General features: G+C 48.9%; 1 protein-coding gene across 1 annotated transcript in view; it reads right to left on the bottom strand.

Annotated features, from left to right (window-relative positions):
- LOC102973503 (arf-GAP with SH3 domain, ANK repeat and PH domain-containing protein 1) overlaps window positions 1-20,225 on the bottom strand; it is a 150,710-nt gene that overhangs the window by 23,431 nt on the left and 107,054 nt on the right. Inside the window, exons 17-22 of the mRNA XM_028500773.2 lie at window positions 15,452-15,638; window positions 15,122-15,207; window positions 13,912-14,027; window positions 13,691-13,758; window positions 12,294-12,401; window positions 9,135-9,363 (exon numbers count right to left, since the gene is read on the bottom strand). Coding sequence (XP_028356574.1) covers window positions 9,135-9,363; window positions 12,294-12,401; window positions 13,691-13,758; window positions 13,912-14,027; window positions 15,122-15,207; window positions 15,452-15,638 — 794 coding nt within the window. The remainder of the gene's footprint in view (window positions 1-9,134; window positions 9,364-12,293; window positions 12,402-13,690; window positions 13,759-13,911; window positions 14,028-15,121; window positions 15,208-15,451; window positions 15,639-20,225) is intronic.

The following is a 20,225-nucleotide window of genomic DNA, read 5'->3' as shown; positions in this document are numbered from 1 at the left end:
TGGGAGGCAAGAGTAACAGGTGGGGAGGGGACTCGGGCAGCCAGTTTTCTTCCCTCAACTCTGCCAGGGCCTGTGGGAATAAGGAGAAAACACCCTAAACCACATTTGCCGCTAATACTGGCTATTACGGCAAATTATCCTCTAACACTTTTTCTTAAAAATATGGTCTAGATTTCCGAAGCTGCCATAAATAGCTCCCAGGTTAAATTATTAGAAGGTCTTCTACAAGGAAGCAGGGTGTACCATGCAGCTCTTACTGGGGGTTCACGTGCCTGGGGTTCTCCTGTATTTCCAACAGCCTCTTGGTCGCTCAGACGTTCTGCCGGGCCTTCAACGCTAGTGGCCCCATGTGAGCTGTGCTGCCTCGAGCACCTCACCGTCACCAGCTCAGGGAGGTCCCCCACTGAGGCCTGCAGCTCAGACGTGTGGCCACCATGCGGCCAGAGCTCGGGAAGCCCACACGCGTGACACCGCCGTGCATCTCAGAAGCCTCGGTGCTCACTGCGGTCCTTCCTCTCCTCTGCATCTGCCAAGGGCTAGCTCATCCAGAAGCCTTCTCTAACCCTCCTTTGTCCTGGAGCAACTGCTTCTATCTCTGCTCGCACAAGGCTAAACGGCACTACATACTCTCTACCCTGCATCAGAGCTACGCTCTCTCCTCCTTCCCAGGCTGGGAGCCTCCTTAGAGCGAGATCCACACCGTCTCTCTCTCTGTCAGCACCTGGCACATGCTGGGCACAGTCTGTGGAAATAATTCATGGGGTAAGTCAGGAGGCGTCTTCTTCAATGTCCTTGTACCTTTGGTTTTTAATAAAACAGAATACCCAGAGGTCTTCCATGCTGGGAGACCAAATACAAGTACACCTTTGAAATTTAAATTTAAAACAAGACACAGAAGATGGCTTTAAAAATTATCCTGACAGTTTTCGGAAAAACTGTCTGTAGAATAATAACATACATATTTCTAACATGCCAAACAGAAGTGTTAATGACAGAAGTTAATGACAGAGTTATATAGACAACTCTGGACAATACAAATGACAAATTTACCATTTTCTAATGGTTTTCACAGCACAGAACTTAAAAAGAATGGAAAGTTTCTATCACTTAAAAAGTAGATAGGGGGGCTTCCCTGGTGGCGCAGTGGTTGCGCGTCCGCCTGCCGATGCAGGGGAAGCCGCTGGGCCTGCGCGTCCGGAGCCTGTGCTCCACAACGGGAAAGGCCACAGCAGAGGGAGGCCCGCATACCACAAAAAAAAAAAAAAAAAAAAAAGTAGATAGGGACTTCCCTGGTGGTGCAGTGGTTACGAATCCGCCTGCCAATGCAGGGGACATGGGTCCGAGCCCTGGTCCGGGAAGATCCCACATGCCGTGGAGCAACTAAGCCCGTGAGCCACAACTACTGAGCTCGTGTGCCACAACTACTGAGCCCGTGTGCCTAGAGTCCGTGCTCTGCAACAAGAAAAGCCACCGCAACGAGAAGCCCGCGCACCACAAACAAGAGTAGCCCCCCCTTGCCACAACTAGAGAAAGCCTGCGCACAGCAACAAAGACCCAACGTGGCCAAAAATAAATAAAAAATAAAAATAAATAAATTTATGTATTAAAAAAAAGTAGATAAAGATGCAAGAATATTTACTTAGAGAAGAACTGTGTGTAGTAGGAAGGAGCTATCATCATCTCCACGCTCAGGTGGGGAAACAGAGGCATGGTGCAGAGGAGGGGGGCGTGTGGAGAAAGCACGGTAGGCCGGCAGCAGGCCTGGCAGGATCCCAACACGGCAGTGACATGTGAAAGACGCGGCGCGGCACACAGAACACGCAGGAGCCATTCACGCGTCCTTCAGTCTCCGTCCAGGACACTGATCATTAAGAGAAAAGTGCCGACCTCAAGGGGCTCAGGGTTGGTTCTTTAACACTCATATATTCTTTTCTTCTTTTTCTTTTTAAAAGGATTTTTTTTGCTTTTTAAAATTGATTTATTTATTTTTGGCTGCGTTGGGTCTTCGTTGCTGCATGCAGGCTTTCTCTGGTTGCGGTGAGTGGGCTTCTCACTGCGGTGGCTTCTCTTGTTGCGGAGCACGGGCTCCAGGCGCACTGGCTTCAGTAGTTGTGGCATGCGGGCTCAGTAGTTGTGGCTCGCCGGCTCCAGAGCACAGGCTCAGTAGTTGTGGCACAGGGGCTTAGTTGCTCCGCGGCATGTGGGATCTTCCCAGACCAGGGCTCGAACCCGTGTCCCCTGCACTGGCAGGCGGATTCCCAACCACTGCGCCACCAGGGAAGTCCTGCTCATACATTCTTACGTGCAAGACGCACAACAGCATTTCCTCTGCTCCCCTTTCCACAGCCTGGCAGTCGGGCGACTGGGCTGGCGAGCCCGGGCCAGTGGCCACTGCTGAGGGCAGAAGTCACAGACATGCTCTAGGCCAGCAAGGAGGCCAATGCAAGGTGATACACGTGTGCAGTGCTTTAAAAAGGATTGAGAGAGATTGACAAAAATAGGCAAAACAAACAAGCAAACAAAAACCCACTCACAAAAAAAAAAAAACCCAGAAAAATCCAGAAAATTCAACACAAATGAAGGACAATGGTCCATGGGAAGCTTTAAAATCAAGCCACTCAAATGGCTACCTTCCTGTGAGATAAGAAAATCCTAGGAAACTCTACAGCCATCAGCATATGAATAAAGCCACTGACAGGGAGGACCCCACATGCCGCGGAGCGGCTGGGCCCGTGAGCCATGGCCGCTGGGCCTGCGCGTCCGGAGCCTGTGCTCCACAACGGGAAAGGCCACAGCAGAGGGAGGCCCGCATACCACAAAAAAAAAAAAAAAAAAAAAAGTAGATAGGGACTTCCCTGGTGGTGCAGTGGTTACGAATCCGCCTGCCAATGCAGGGGACATGGGTCCGAGCCCTGGTCCGGGAAGATCCCACATGCCGTGGAGCAACTAAGCCCGTGAGCCACAACTACTGAGCTCGTGTGCCACAACTACTGAGCCCGTGTGCCTAGAGTCCGTGCTCTGCAACAAGAAAAGCCACCGCAACGAGAAGCCCGCGCACCACAAACAAGAGTAGCCCCCCCTTGCCACAACTAGAGAAAGCCTGCGCACAGCAACAAAGACCCAACGTGGCCAAAAATAAATAAAAAATAAAAATAAATAAATTTATGTATTAAAAAAAAGTAGATAAAGATGCAAGAATATTTACTTAGAGAAGAACTGTGTGTAGTAGGAAGGAGCTATCATCATCTCCACGCTCAGGTGGGGAAACAGAGGCATGGTGCAGAGGAGGGGGGCGTGTGGAGAAAGCACGGTAGGCCGGCAGCAGGCCTGGCAGGATCCCAACACGGCAGTGACATGTGAAAGACGCGGCGCGGCACACAGAACACGCAGGAGCCATTCACGCGTCCTTCAGTCTCCGTCCAGGACACTGATCATTAAGAGAAAAGTGCCGACCTCAAGGGGCTCAGGGTTGGTTCTTTAACACTCATATATTCTTTTCTTCTTTTTCTTTTTAAAAGGATTTTTTTTGCTTTTTAAAATTGATTTATTTATTTTTGGCTGCGTTGGGTCTTCGTTGCTGCATGCAGGCTTTCTCTGGTTGCGGTGAGTGGGCTTCTCACTGCGGTGGCTTCTCTTGTTGCGGAGCACGGGCTCCAGGCGCACTGGCTTCAGTAGTTGTGGCATGCGGGCTCAGTAGTTGTGGCTCGCCGGCTCCAGAGCACAGGCTCAGTAGTTGTGGCACAGGGGCTTAGTTGCTCCGCGGCATGTGGGATCTTCCCAGACCAGGGCTCGAACCCGTGTCCCCTGCACTGGCAGGCGGATTCCCAACCACTGCGCCACCAGGGAAGTCCTGCTCATACATTCTTACGTGCAAGACGCACAACAGCATTTCCTCTGCTCCCCTTTCCACAGCCTGGCAGTCGGGCGACTGGGCTGGCGAGCCCGGGCCAGTGGCCACTGCTGAGGGCAGAAGTCACAGACATGCTCTAGGCCAGCAAGGAGGCCAATGCAAGGTGATACACGTGTGCAGTGCTTTAAAAAGGATTGAGAGAGATTGACAAAAATAGGCAAAACAAACAAGCAAACAAAAACCCACTCACAAAAAAAAAAAAACCCAGAAAAATCCAGAAAATTCAACACAAATGAAGGACAATGGTCCATGGGAAGCTTTAAAATCAAGCCACTCAAATGGCTACCTTCCTGTGAGATAAGAAAATCCTAGGAAACTCTACAGCCATCAGCATATGAATAAAGCCACTGACAGGGAAATATCTCCTAGGCAAGCCCAACTCCTGAAGCCGGGCACTTTCGGGCACTTTCGTACCCTCAGACTCCGGGGCAGTCTTCTCCCTGGCCACCCCTCTCTGCCCTAACTTGCTACAGACCTCAAATGAGTCAGAGCAATGGTGTATAAAATGCTTACACAACTGAGTTTGGGCATAAACATGGTGCAGAAGGGTCCTCAGCAAGTCAATTATCACAGCCCCAGGACATCCGGGTGAGTTTTATGAGTGTCCCCTCCTTGCTCTGGCCGCACATTTCTGGGACATGCTTTCACTGATTCTGCTGTTGTTTGTTCACTCAACAAGCACTGATGGAGCATGCCCCCTCCGTGCCAGGGATGCAGGGACAGCTCACTCCCGGCCTCCGTGTGGAGGAGTTCTGCCTCCAGGGGAAGGGGGGAGTGAAAGGAAGACTCCCTTCACCCTCTCTTCAAACCTGGAGTGCCACCGGCTGTTGGCCCGATGAGGGCACAGCTCACCGCTTTCTCACCCCCTGGAGCGCGAGCCTCCAGGCAGGAGCTCCCCGCTCCCCACTCTGCTACCCTGCCAGGGCCCAGGACACCTGCAGAACCGAACACACGCAGCAGGACCCAACAGGCTCCCATGCTACGTGCTGAGCGCTCACGCCGTGCCAGTCACTTTACATACGTTACTTCATGTTCTAAGCAGGGACCCAGCCAGCCAGACACCTGATTCTTATTTTTCAGATGAAGGCCCTGAAACTTAGCAAGGTGAGTTACATGTGAAAAGGAGACCAGGACAGGGACAGGGTTAGCACTTGGTGGGGAGGAACCCCAGCCTCCTAGGTGGGGCAAGGGAGAGAAGAGGATAAAGAAGGGTTTGAATTCATTCACAGAGGCTCACAGCTGCCCAGCAGGCATGGTCTGGTTTACAGATGGACCTGCCTTGGAGGGTGTGTTACTCTCAAACTACACTCTTGGATTAACGTGGGTGCTTAGCTCTTCACCTACAGGGATGGCGAGGGCAGCACCGGGTTCAACATTCTCCGTGACAAGCACCCATTGCGCCCTCGGTGTGCCAGGCCCTGAGCTGCTTTTGTGCAGATCAGCTACCGGCTTATCAGACCAAGGCCGGAGCCTGTGTGAAACAGGAAGTCCATGTTATAGAAAATGTGTGTGGACTGGATTCCTACAGGTATTCACAGGATATGCAGAGGTGCCACGTAATTAATGCCTGAGTCCAGGGGACTGATCTCACAAACAGATGGGAATGAACTGAAATTAGTTAGCACATCACTTCATGCTTCTAAAAGCTTGAAAACTTAGTTCATTTAAGTAAGTTACATAAGCTTCTCGAGATCAGACTTATCGCTCATTTACTTGACAAATCCTGAGTTAAAGGTGCCCACATCATGCCAGGCTTCGCCATTCAGAGCGCCTGATGATATACCAGACTTGGGCAGCTCCACCCAGGTTCCTATCCCCCAAGGATGCTTTTTTAAAGCGGAGGCGTTGCAGTGGCTCAAATGTCAGCAGGAGAACCCTCCCTGGGGCACAGACTGGGTGCCAGGTGCTGAGCTGGAAGCTTCCCGTCCCTCTCACTAACCTCCACAAAAATCTCGTGTCAAGTACAGTCTGTGCCACGGCTGTGTAAAAGGTGTGGAATTTTACAATGGGAGAAAACTGCAGTTCCTGTAGCTTAAAATGACTTAAAAAGCAAGCTACACTGCTGTCAGGCACCTGTTCTGTGGGCGGCATCATAGTACCATGGTGCTCCTACCTTCTTCCCTACTCTGGGGACATCTGCGGAGTCAGAGCCTAAACAGTCCCGATGGGAGTCCCTCCCGGTAGTTCGGGGGTCTGCATTTTACCAAATGCTTTCTCATACACCGTCTCACTGGATTCTGATGGCAAACGCACGAGGAAGACAAGACAGAGATGGACCCTCTTCCTCAACATGCAAAAGAAGAAACTACAATAGAAGATCTGGTTGACAAGTCCTAAGGCCCACTTTAATTTTCTATCCTATTTCAGCCACCGCGTGACGTGGAAGTTCCCCAGCCTTTTCAGGGCCCTGTTTCCTTAGCTGTACAAAGGGTGGCAAATCACGTCAATCTTTCAGCATCCCTCTAGCTCTAAAAAAAAAAAAATCCAGGTTCTGTGACATGATTTCAGCTTAAAGATGAAGAACAAACCAATCTTGGAGATCCTGAAGAATATCTAGTCTTAAAGATACAGTGGAGCGGGGGGCTGGGCAGAGCTGCTGACCACGCGTGAGAAACTTCTGCATACTTAATTTTATAGCTTTGATTTAATCTCGCTGGACTTCACATCTGAAGAGGGCGTAGGCAGCAAAACGTTTCAAAGGCTTAAGGGTGGTGAGCTCGGGATTCTGAATTGCTGAGTCCAGCTCTGACTGGAGCTCTGCTCAAGCATAGGGGGCTTTGCCCGATGGCAATTTAGGTCAAACTCCTTACATTTTCATGAGGCAGCTGCAAATTTTTGAAAATACTCCTGAGCTGGAGAATAATTCCTTCTACTTTTGTCCTCTGTATTCCTCTCATTAGTGGAAACTTGTATCAGTTGTTTCTGCCTCACCGGAAACCATCATCCTTACGACCCCGAAATTCTCAGTGTGGAAATGACTTCTGCTGCAAGCAGACACCTCTGCTTTACCTCCATGGGAAACTAGCAACCCAAACAACAAGACATCCTTGTTCCATGCAAAACGGTTCAATCAGTTCAACAGAATGAAATGAAGAAAACGTAAGGAAAACGAGGAGAATTATCTCTGCGCAGAGCATCGGCTGATCTTCAACTGTGTCTTCTGAGAACTCCATGCAAACATTATCACTTTTCCAAATGTGTGGGCACGTGAGCCAAGCTGCCTGCAGGAAGTATCTCCCGCTTTGAATCCCTTATAAAAGTCATGGGCAGGCTGTGCTTCTTGTCTCACTGGCTCAGACCAAATCTCTGAATCTGACGTGCTGCTATGAGCAACCTGGAAGAACACTCTGACTGTAGCGGAGAGGGATGTCTATATTCAATTATGGGATTGGGGGTGGGGGGCGGTAAGCAGTCTATCCTTAGCCGACCACGGTTGCTACGGCCAAGTCTCTAGGCACTTGTTTCAGCAGCTGCATCACTAAATAAATTTGGTCTTTGTCTTTGGGTCTTTGGTAAACAGCTAATCAGAATTTATTCAAGGCAGCAGAGATATACTTGGCACTGAGTCAGTATATTTTATGGGTTTCTGCGTCCCCTTGAGATAAAATTATGGAAAGGGGTAGGGGGAGGTGAGGGGGCCTCGTGGCCCCTAGGACTCTGGTGTCATTCTCTCCTGTAGACCTTTTCCAAGATTCTCAGTGACCTGGAGGCTCTCTGATAGGTCATCACTTTTTTTTGGTAACCACAGTCAGGGGATATGAACTCTTGCAGAGTAACTTTTCACGGTCTTTCTTAGCGTACAGAAAGGGACTCTGCTCTTAGCAGACTGCTACCCTGATGGGGGTCATCATCACCCCGCGCCGAGAGGTAACACAGTCCTCTTACAGCACACGTCTGCACCTTGTTATGCTAGTGATTTAAAAGGCACGTTCTAGCACAATGTGTGGAATGGTAAGGACAACACCGGCGGGTTGAACCTGTGGCTTACGTGTGCTGTTGCTCTTCTGGTCACCGGTTATCTCTGATGAGTACTGTTTATGCCCGAGCCTCATTTTAACTTTCTCCACTATTTTATAATCTATGAGGCCACTGGGGTCTAAGAACACTGCTTCCATTTATAACACTATTTCAATGGAGAATAAGCTCTGAAAAAACACTGTTTTGAATAAAGCTCACATTCCCCAGAAAATAGCCCCAGTGTGATTCAAATAGGCACGGCATTGTGCACCGGGGCCCTCAAACCTGCGTGAGCTCGAGCGGAGGACACGGGGAGGATCCTGCACTTGGGTTTACTGGCTGAGACCAGACCGGAAGCTACAGCTCTGGGTACCTCTCGAACACCCCCGCGAGGGGTGACCCCTTAATGTTATGACTTCTGTGTCTCGACTCGTCCCCGTGTAGGTGGGAATACATGGACTTTCTGTGCAGGCCGTTCGGTGGACTCGGGGAACAGGATGCAGTCCTCGTGGACCGTCACCCCCCGGCATGAGCCCCGTGGGGGCATGTGGCAACACACGGCACCATGACCCTCCTCTGGTAAGATCCGGCCCCAGGTGGTGTCTCGTGGAAAACCACTCGTCAGAGAGCACAGGAGTGTGGCTTCAGGTCACACAGGACCTGGGTGGGGATCCCAAACCCCCAAGAACCTCAGGCCAATTACTCTACAGCTCTGAACCAGTACCCTGTCTGCCTGGTGCCAGCAACTGTCCTACTTACCTTGTTCTGTGAGCGTGAAGAGAGGTGCTGGGCTTAGGACCTCTCGTAAAGAAAGGGCTTCGTAACTATTGACTATCACCGTTACTACATTTTAGTGTAGAGGAAAGAAACTTCTCAAAGAAGACCTCAAGTTTCACCCCATATTACACAGGAAAGAGCGCTGGTTTGGGAGCCATGTGGACCCTGGATGGAACCTCAACTCCACCACTTACCAGCTGCATGACCTTTGGGCAAGTCATTCTACCTCAATTTCCTCATCTGTGCAATGGGCACAAAAGCACACACCTCACAGGATGGTTGTAAGGTTCACACAAGACAAGGCACGCAGAGTGCCCGTAACACTACTTCTCGGCTGTAACGTGGCAAACGGTGAGGTCCCTGTTTCATGCTGCCCTGACATCACAGCCCACACTCTGCCACTCAAAGGCACCTCGAAATTCTTATGTCAAAGCGGGGTCAACTCTCAGCTCTGAAGATGGAGTCACAAAGCCCTTCCCACAGCTTGTACCTTTCCCGGCGTTTCTAGGAGGCAGCGGGGGTGCCTCCGCAGTCGGCGCTGTGGGCGAGTCTGTGCTTGTGGAGACAAAGATCTGGTTGGTGAAGGCGCCGTAGGAGAGCCGCTGTTTGTCCCGCGGAGCGCTGAAGCCCGGCAGTGACAGCTTGTCCTGGGGGGAGATGCTGGAGGAGTGGCAGAAGCTCTGAGGTCTGGGGGAGCGCTCTTTCTTGATGGGGCTCGGCTGGCAAATGAAATAACAGTGCGGTGGGTCAGCTGACAGTCAAGGATGACGCTTCAGGTGTCCGGAGGACTCTGCAGGGCAGGCTCGGGGGGGATCTGGGCTCCTGTGGCTCTCTGCGTTTCTGGGGGGTCAGCCACACAAAAGCCTAGGAGCCACGACACAGCGCAAGGGTAACATCCAGAGAGTACACATCTCATTCTCCTGTCATTACCAGGGTCCCACCAGGGACATGCTGGTTAGGGAGCATTGTATTCAGAAGCAGGTCACACAGATTTAACCTTTAATCCACAAATACCTCCCCTGTGCAGGACACATTCACCAACAACTGAACAGTGTCTCCCCGCGCCTGTAGCTGCTACGTTAACTTTTCCGCCCCTGCTCAGCCCTTTAACGTCGAAGCTCTCCACCCTCACCTCTCTCCTCATTTTACACCCTCTTAGGAAGGGTTCTCATCGGCACCCATGGCCGTGGCCGCCGCCTAATGCTGATGACACAGGCCTGGACATCCAACCTCAACCTCTTGGATTCCAAGCACTTTCAACCACCCATGACGGATCGCTGGTGTTTGCACTTGGCTCGCAGCATCAGCACCCATGCAACTTCCCCAGTGGGAAGTCTCCCAACGTCAGTGGCGTCGAGAGCCACCCAGTCCTGCACGGAGAGCTCAGGAGTGCCCCTCGGACCCACAACTCGTGCAGGCACTCACCAGCACCCCCTGCACCACTGGTCTCCTGGACAGCCCCTGCCTCAGTTGCTTTCAGCTCCAGCCCATTTTCCATGCTGCAGCCAGAGCTGGTAGGAAACCCTGCTCTCTGACAACAAAGCTCTGTCGGCCTGCGCCTGCTTGGATGAAAGCCAAAGGGCTGAACTTGGCCTACAACCCCCTTCATGCCTTCCCTGGTCTGGGCTGCCTGACACTTCAGGGGGGCCTCTTACCTCTCCCCACCCAGGGCACGTGAAGGCACCTCACACCTCATCCCAACCGGCCCTCTGATGTTCAGGCCCCATGCTGACCCCCGGCCTCTGCACATGCTGTTCTCCCTCCCCAGAAGGATGCACTCCTTCCCACTTCCTTGCCCGGCAAGCTCCTCATCACCCTTAGAAACCCATCTCCCGTGGTGGTTCCTTGATAAGGTCTTCACTGCTCGCCAAGGCTGAGGCAGCCGCCCTGTCCTCTGAACACTTCTCAGGAATCTCGCCGACTCTCACTACAATGGTTACCTTGACTGTATGGTAACTGAGCTTCTCTTAAAATGGTGACTGCCATTAGGACCCCTCGGTAGGAGCACCTCTGACTACTCCTTACATCCTGCCTGGGAAAGAGGAACCAGTGGGTCCACAGCTGATGAAAAATGCACGCAGGATCCTTCAGAGGTCGCAACCGACAAGGGATTAATCTCCAAAATATACAAACAGCTCAGGCAGCTCAATATCAAAAAATGAAACAACCCAATTAAAAAATGGGCAGAAGATCTCAATAGACATTTCTCTAAAGAAGACATACAGATGGCCACAAAGCACATGAAAAGATGCTCAACATCAGTAATTATTAGAGGAATGCAAATCAAAACTACAATGAGGTATCACCTCACACTGGTCAGAATGGCCATCATCAAAAAATCCACAAACACTAAATGCTGGAGAGGGTGTGGAGAAAAGGGAACCCTCCTACACTAATGTAAATTGATACGGCCACTATGGAGAACAGTACGGAGGTTCCTTAAAAAACTTAAAATAGAACTACCATATGACCCAGCAATCCCACTACTGGGCACATACCCAGAGAAAACCGTAATTCAAAACGATACATGCACCCCTCAATGTCTACTGCAGCACTATTTACGACAGCCAGGTCATGGAAGCAACCTAAACGCTCACTGACAGAGGAATGGATAAATAAGATGTGGGACATATATGCGATGGAATATTACTCAGCCATGAAAAAGAACAAAATAATGCCATTTGCAGCAACATGGATGGACCTAGAGATTATCATACTAAGTAAGTCAGACACAGAAAGACAAATATCATATAATATCACTTATATGTGGAATCTAAAAAAAGGGTACAAATGAACCTTCAGAGGTAATTCAGAGCTATCTATGATAAAGTCACACAGAACTGGGTTTAATCCCTGAGACTGTCTTTTACTCGCTGTGAGACTTTAGATAAACCACGTGATTTCTCTGTCAGCCTTCTCTTCTGTAAAGTGGGGCAATGACAACACCCCAATGGGCTTTTGACAGAGATGACCTGAGGTGACACATGTGCTCGCTGCCACCTAGTTTATATTTAAATTCTCCATCAGTGACAACTTATTATTTATTAATTAGCTGTTTTGATGACTGATTTTATGTGTTGACTTGGCTATGGCTATGGTGCACAGGTGTTTGGTCAAACACCCGTCTAGATGTTGCTGTGAAGGTATTTTTTACATGTGGTTAACATTTAGGTGAGATTCTGAGTAACAGGGGTGGGCCTCATTCAGGTAGTCAAAGGGCTTAAGAGGAAAGACGAAGGACCCCCAAAGGAAGAAGGCTTTCTGCCTCCAAACTCAGGACTGCACCCTCAGCTCCTGTGGAGTCCCCAGCCTACTGGCCTGCCCTGGGGATTCTGGCCTGGCCCGCCCCAGGCATGTGAGCCAACTCCTTAAAATGAATTTCTCTCCATCTCTACACCACACACACACCACACACAACCCCACACACACCATCCACCCACCCACCCCTACTGGCTGTTTCTCTGGAGAACCCTGACTAATGCAGCTATTAAGTGGCACTCAACAAGGATCAGAGACTAAACAAAGAAAATGGCCCTGGTGAATCAGGTCTCAAGACCAAAATCAATCTCACAAAGGACGGGTCTTATCTGTATAGTGGAGAAAAGCTGGGAGAAGGGCTTAGGAATCCAGAGGCACTACGTACACTCACTTTGTCATCCAGATCATCATCGCTTTCATCCATCTCCTCCTGTCGAAGATTCCACTCATATTCTACGTGGACATGTGGATTGAACTTTCCAGATTTAGCCTGGGAAAGCTGAAAGTAACAGCAGGTGTAACCGCTGTAATTTAAATGCCAGGCACCCGGACATTATATAAACACCGAGCAAATCCCACCTCATTCCTGGTTTCGGATTCATCACCAGTAGCTGCACTGCAGGCAAAACTCTGATTATACAAACGGGACTGCCACAGGACAGACTGAAGAGGAATTGCAAAGAATTATGGGTGGAGCCTTTTTAATTCTGGTAACGTGACTTCTCTCCAAAATTAAAAGCTTTCTCAATATTATTAAAATGAGCCTCAAAACTGCAAATTCCCGCTGGAAGGCAAAATCAGAGTCACTGAAGTGCGAGAGGTAGGCCTTTAAAGTCAGACAGTCCTGGTTCCACCCATGGCCCACTTTCTTAGTCATGAAATGGGGCAAGAGTAACTCCAACTTCCGCAAAGCATTCTTGTAAAAATGAAGACGTACAACTGCTGGGCCTGGGTACCTGGCACTCAGCAGGAACTCAAGGGAATGTAACTTACCTTCCCTATCTTATCCTTCCCTGTGGTTAAGAGAATCATGCTCTACGCAAAGGCCCAGAGGTGTAAGCAAGAACTAGTGGGACTGGAGGTGAGTGTGTACACGGGATGGGGAGGGGAGGGCAGGGCACTGGACATTCTGAAAACCATTACACTCTGAACTTTACTTGCCCAATTTTTGGAACTGGCTTCCCAAGTTAATTCTTCCAAAAAAAAATTATTTTTATTTTTTGGCTGTGCCACACTGCTTGCAGGATCTTAGTTCCCTGACCTTAGTTCCAGGGATTGAACCCAGGAACTGCAGAGTTTTACCCACTGGACCGCCAGGGAATTCCCCAAATAATTCTTCACTGTTAAGCTACAGAGAAAGACTAATGTCTGGCAAACAAAAAAAGCAGCACCTTGGGACTTCCCTGGTGGTCAAGTGGCTAAGGCTCTGTGCTTCCGTGGCCGGGGGCTCAGGTTCAATCCCTGGTCAGGGAAGTAAGATCCTCCCGCCGCCTGCCGTGTGGCACGGACAAAAAAAAAAAAAAAAGAAAAGCAGTCTGTCTGGTAATAAGACCTCTCAAATGCCTTTTAGCTGCTACATTGTAACTGTACTCAAAAGACATGGATGACAAATTTATCATTTTACCATTTTTTCAAATGTAGCCTGAGTGCTTGTCTGAATTTCTTTAGCCAATGTTCAAAAAAAAAAAGAGAGAGAGAGAGAGAGAATGTGCTTCTCTCACTCCAGTCGTGGTTTCAGAGAACACCCTTTTAAGGCAGTTGGGCTCACCCGTCTCCCACTCCGCTTACCAGATCTTCACACTGGGTGGCCTTCAGTCTCTTCGCTACGTCCAGGGCAGTCTCTCCAGCCTGGTTAACTAAAACAGGCAGAATACAGTTGCATGATTATCTAAGGTACATCTTGAAAAGGCAAAGAACAATACTCAGATGACAATGGAACAGGCATGTCTAGGTTTCAGCCAACTGAATGCTCTCACCGCAGTTATTAAGAGACTCTTGGCCACACTTACCGATATCCACGGTGGGCTTGCTCCGGAGAAGCAGCTTCAAACACTCAGGTTTACCATACGTGCTACAGTAGTGCAGAGCCGTGTTCCCCAGGGCCGTCTGCTTATCCAGGTTCCCACTGAAAAATGCAAGTATTAGAAAAAAATGACTTGCTCTGTAACTTAAAACTACAGATTAACCACTTTTTCCCATGCTAACAACTGAGTCAAATTTGCGACCTACTTCTTATAAGCAGGGAAGATGATGATGTTTCTAACATGACACTTCCATTTATAAGCAACATAATGACAATAACAGCCAGCATTTACTGAGTGCCTACTGTGTACGGGACAGACACACGTCTCTTACGTGTATTAGCTCATTTAGTCTTCACAACCACCTGGTGGGGTAGGTATACTATAACCCTTATTTCTTAGATGAAAACAGAGAGGATGAAGTGCTTGTTTGTGAGATTATCGAGACACAGATGATGCAGCAGGGATTTGAACACAGGCAGTGTGTCTCTGGAGCCAATGGTCTCAACCACTACACTGAACCACCTCTATGGAAGAGGCTGGGTGTTTGTACAATCTGGCTTGTGTCCAGGCACCGTTCTTCGTATGTGAGTTCAAATCCCCTCACTATTTTAATCGCTCTCCTTTGGATGAGCTCTAGTTCCTCCTCCTAATCTGTAGCTTACAGAACTACCCCACAAAGAATCCAGCAAGTCTAAACCTCCTGTGTTCAATATTATCCTCCTATTAGTATATCCTAAACTTGAATTAGCAATTGGGTCAGCTGCACCCACTGATCTCTTACCATGAACTTATAAACAATGAAAACTCACAGATCTGTTACCTTGTGCTGTTAAGTGTCCTCTCTTTCAACCTCCCTTAACGCAGCAGGTTTTGGACACAGAGATAGGATTTTACATTTATCTAGGCCAAGGGTTGGCAAACTACAGCCCACAGGCCGTATCTGGCCCTCTGCTTGTTTTTGTAAATACAGTTTTACTGGAACATGGCCATGCTCACTTGTTTACATACTGATTGTGGCAGTTTTCACACTATGATGACAATGTTGAATGTCTGTGACTGACACCTCATGGCCTGCAAAGCCTGTAACAGTATCTGGCTCTTTACAGAAAAAGCTTCCTGAGTCCTGAGGTAGGCCACCAATAGGGCTGGTTTGTGTTAACTCACAAGGCATATTCAGAGAAAACAAAAACCATACCAGTTTTGTACAAGGAAGTCAACCAAATGGAGAGATGTCTGGTCTGCAGTTCGGACTGCAAGATGAAGGGCTGTCTCCCCGAGCTCCTAAAAGGAAAGGATAAGTATAAATAGGGTGGTCAGAGGTCCTAGTTTGCCTAGACAGGCTTCGTTTAAGTCAGCTGCCCCAAAGTAATTATTAATAGCAGCCCCTTTCACTCTCAAACTGTCCTGATTCAGACATGATCACTTAATGTATAACAGTCTCATTCTGTGGTGTTACAGTAAAACGAGTCATCTTTTAAACGGATTTCCCAGATCCCTCTTCATCCTGATTTCAGTGAAGCTGTACCTGTCCGGGTTCCAGCAGCGGTTCCATTAGCTCTACCCCCTCTGCATAGACTTGAATTAGTGCAAGTAAATCCCTGGATTTGATGGCCTCAAGCAATTCGTTCAGTTTAGCTGATGAAGATGAACAGGTCTTCCGTGAAAATCTATGATCTACATACTTTGCAGTGATATATTCCTTCCGTACAGTCCTAAAATAGAGCAAAGCAAAACGAACTAAGACTTTTTATTTCCCAAGACCTAAGAAAGATTTACATTTTCTGACAAACAGTTCTCTCTGAGAAGAGTTATTTTATCTTATTTATTTATTTATTTATTTATTTATTTTTGGCTGCATTGGGTCTTTGTTGCTGTGCACGGGCTTTCTCTAGTTGTGGAGAGCAGGGGCCACTCTTTGTTGCAGTGTGCGGGCTTCTCATTGCGGTGGCTTCTCTTGTTGCGGAGCACGGGCTCTAGGCGCGCGGGCTTCAGTAGTTGTGGCTCGCGGGCTCAGTAGTTGTGGCGCGTGGGCTTAGTTGCTCCGCCGCATGTGGGATCTTCCCGGACCAGGACTCGAACCTGTGTCCCCTGCATTGGCAGGCGGATTCTTAACCACTACGCCACCAGGGAAGTCCTGAGAAGAGTTATTTTAATTAAGATATACTTCTCTTCAACATTCCAGCAAACAGGTGTAGGCCAAGTTTACTCTAGCAAGGACAGAATGAAGACACCGACAGGAGACTGAGGCTCAGCACAACTGTCACTGAAGCTCCAGAAGGACACAGACAGTGGTCTTTCCTGCCGTGGATGACATGCCCAAAGCCCAAGTGGGCCTGGTGCATTTCTCCTTCTCTTCAGGACCTACCCCCTCTCCACTTCAGTTCAAGTGGTTCTGACCCCACCTCCCAGCTGCAGGGGTGAGTCTATGACCTCAGTGGCCTGATGGTCAACTTTGGGGAAAGGCTGAAATGGACGCTGGCTCAGAGGAAAAGGAGAGACAAGAGTCAGGAGAGTGAGCTACGGTCCAGATGATACTGTCTGACATCCCGGGTCCAGTTGTACCTGAACTCACCCGTTACATGAGCCAATTAATAAAAAGACAATGAATGGATTTTGGGTTCAAATCCTAGTCCTACAGCAAACGAGCTGTGCAGTCTTAGGTAAACTACTTAATCTTTATGACCTTCAGTATTTTTTTTTTTCATTTGAAAATGGGGACAATAACTCATTGGTATATTTTGAATTAAAGAACGTACAGCAGCTAATAGGTGCTTTCGTCTTTCCAAGAGGGCTCTAGTTCATGGGACACAAAAGTTCTTGCTCAGAAACAGTCACTCCATGTGTGGCAGCTGTTACTGTTTCCCACATCCCACAGCCCGGAAACACGGTTTAAAATAGCGCCGATGCTTTTTTCTTTCATTCTGGGTTGGCAGCAAAGAGTTGAGCTGGTTGACGGTGGCACAGAGCCTTCGGTGAGCTGCAGACTCTGCTCGGGAGCCCAGATCGTACACTCAAGAGTGGCCTTTACGCTTGGTCAGAGTCCTCCTAGAATGGCCGCAGCCTCATGAACTGGAAGCCTTCCAGACGCCTGCAAGGACGGCCTAAGGAGACTTGGTGTGTGTGACTTACATCAAGTTTGAAAGGCAGCTACTGTGGGGTGGATGGAGCATCAGACTGAAGAACTAGATGGCTTAATTCAAGTCTGATACCACTTGCTATCTCCGTGACCCTGGGTAAATCAAGTTCTCGTTCTGCCTCAGTTTCCTCACCTGTGAAGGATTAGCAATCATACCTGCCTTACGTACTACCTTCCAGGGAAGCAAGAGCACAGGTATGGAACAAAGAATGATGCACGGCTATGGGTTCATTTCTAAGCTTCCTTTCTACTCTTATCCAAGGCGGGTAGGACTAGGATCCATGGCAGGGAGGTAGATCTAAACTGCAGCGAGCTCTGCAGGTGGGCTCCTGGGGCTGGAAGCATCACGCAGACGCTACCTGATAATCCAGCAGAAAAGATGCAGAGGGCACTGAGGTATTTGCCCCAGGTCACCTAGAAGACCACCTCCAACCCTGGCTCTGCAATTCTGTGGCTACAGGAAGTGTCTGAGCTCTCACTAGGCAGGATGTGTTTAACCCTTTCTGGGTACTCAAGGAGTTATCTCTATCTAGTCACATCTAGTCCCCCGGCAATGAAAGGCTTTCTGGCATGGGGCAGTGGGGAGGGTGGAAAACAGACCTGTCTGAAAGTCTGGATGCCAAGAGCTCTAGATGGAAGACAACTTTCTCCTTTTGTCCCCCACCAAACCCGGTCCTTCCTACCTCCCCTGGCTCAGATAACGGTATTGGCCATTTACCTAGATGCTCAGAGGCCAAAAACCGTGGGCGTCATCTGAACAATTCCCTTAAACACCCCCATATTTAAACTGATGAGCAAATCCTGGTGGTTCTCCCTTCAAAATACACCGAGAACTGAAATGAAATACTTTTCGCCACCTCCGCCGCTACCACCTTAGTGCAATTTATCTTTATTTCTCAGTGGATCTGGTATAAATTTCTCTTCAGCCTGTCCCCACCACCCTCTATAGTCTGTCCGTCACTCATCAGCCACAGCTGGGTTTCTCAACCTCCATCCTACGGACGTTTTGCCCGGATAATCCTTTGTTGTGGACGGCAGCCCCCTGCACTGCAGGATGTTTGGCAGCATCCCTGGCTTCTACCCTCTGGATGCCAGCACTACCTGCCCAAGTCACGATGTGATGTGTCCAGACACTGCCAAGTGTCCTCTGGGGGCAAAGCTGCCCCAGTTGAGCATCACTGAGCCACAAGGATCCATTTAAAACATAACTTATCATGTCACTCCCTTTGTCTGACACCTTCTGATCGCACTCAGAATAATAATATCCAGAACCATTCCACGACCTGCAGAGCCCTACGTGTCTGGCCCCATCTCTGTGGCATCTCCCAGCACTCTCCTGGCTCAGCTCCCTGCAGCCTCACCTGCCTTCTTGTTATCACGTGAACACGCCAAGCCTGTCCCCCTTCAGGGCAGCAACACTTACTGTCCACCTGCCCGGCCTGCTCGCTCACACCTGCCGTCACACCCTCTAGTTCTCAACTCAAATGTCGGGTCCTCAGATGTTCCCTGACCCCCTACACGTCAGCCCCTCACCCTGTTATGTTTTCCTGCTGACACCAACTACCATGTGAACTTAGGTTATTTACTTTCTCATTCCCTGTGCTTTCCTCTCCCCAGTCAGGATGTAAGCAGGACAGGAGCTGCCTTGTTCACTACTGACTGTATCTTCAGCACTTAAAAGTCTGCCTGGAACACAGAAGTTGCTTAATTAAATATGTGAGTGATTTAATCATGTTACAGGAGATTCACTCCTTTCCTCTCGGTTGTGCCCAGATGAGAGAAAAACAACAATAATGATGACAGTGGCAGTAAATACTCACTACCTGCCCACAGCTGCTCGAAGCTCTTCTCATTAGTCCTCCCCACGCCCTAGGGGGTTGACACACTTTGCAGATGAGGAAACTGAGGCTCAGACAGTCAAAGCTACTTGCCCAAGATCACAGTTTAGGAAGTGGATCTGAACTCCCTGAGTCTGGCAACAGCGGCTACGTTAGAGTTTTGGAGAATCATGAGCTCTTGGAAGGGGAAGGCCTGACCGAGACCACAGAGCTGACGGGGCAGTGCTGATGCTGTCTCCCACGTGAAAAGCAGGAAACAAAAACCCATGCTGTTACGAGATTTATCCTAAAGAAATGCCTTCGAGGTTTGGGTCATGTAAACACTTCAGAAACACCGGTGTGGGCAAGACTGGGCCGTGTGCATGCTTGAGCACTTACTGTTACCACATGCGTGAAGTAACCCCGGATCATATTTGTTTGCAGTTGTTTTATGATCTAACTAGCTTCGGAGAGCCCTAGTTCTCAGTGTAATTTGAGCTCATTAGTGTGAAAAAGACATCCAAGCAGTGTTTGTGCTAGGACGATGCTTGAAGGTTGTTGTTAAGCCAGACGCCCCCCCAGATTAGCTTAGGATGTTATATTCAATATAGGCCCCCAACATCCCTAACTTTTCTTCTGTGACACTTACCACGACTACGACTAAATGATTCACTGTTTAATTTCTTGGTTAACACCCAGCTTCCTCTCTAGGCTCTAGGTGTCACGAGGACAGGGTTTATATCTAGTTTGTGTTTAGACATTTCCTCAGCATCTGACATAATATGAGGCACAGACTAAATGTACAATATGCATTTGTCTAATTCAAGAAAAGACAAATACCAAGAGGCCTCTGGGAGATCGAATCTCGTGATTTCAGGATGAAGAAAACACGTTCCTCGAATGTGCCCCATAAAGTGCTTTGCAAATTTGGTGCCTGGATAACCAACCAGCCAGGACGGGCTGGCAAAACATTTAGGCTGGCGTCTACTTCACAAAGGCTTCCCTGATCACTCGAGTCGGAATTAAATCTCTTTTCTCCTATTTATCCACAGGATTTAAAATTTTAAAGTGTAAACTCAATGTAAACCTTTTTGAATATGCTTAAAGATTCACATGACTCAACAATAAAAATGATACCACAAAGTGTTTACTGAGGGGGTCCTACACCCACCCCAGAGGAAGCGCTTTTATTAGTTTCCTGGGTATTTGCCAGTGTTTCTTCAAGCAAACCCAAGTTTAAATAAATATATACGTTTGGGCTTCCCTGGTGGCGCAGTGGTTGAGAGTCCGCCTGCCGATGCAGGGGACACGGGTTCGTGCCCCGGTCCGGGAAGATCCCACATGCC

Source organism: Physeter macrocephalus, chromosome 15, assembly GCF_002837175.3.
Source record: "Physeter macrocephalus isolate SW-GA chromosome 15, ASM283717v5, whole genome shotgun sequence".
Lineage (NCBI taxonomy): Eukaryota > Metazoa > Chordata > Mammalia > Artiodactyla > Physeteridae > Physeter > Physeter macrocephalus.
The sequence above is the reverse complement of the archived record's forward strand: the minus strand, read 5'-3'. Positions and strand labels throughout refer to the sequence as shown.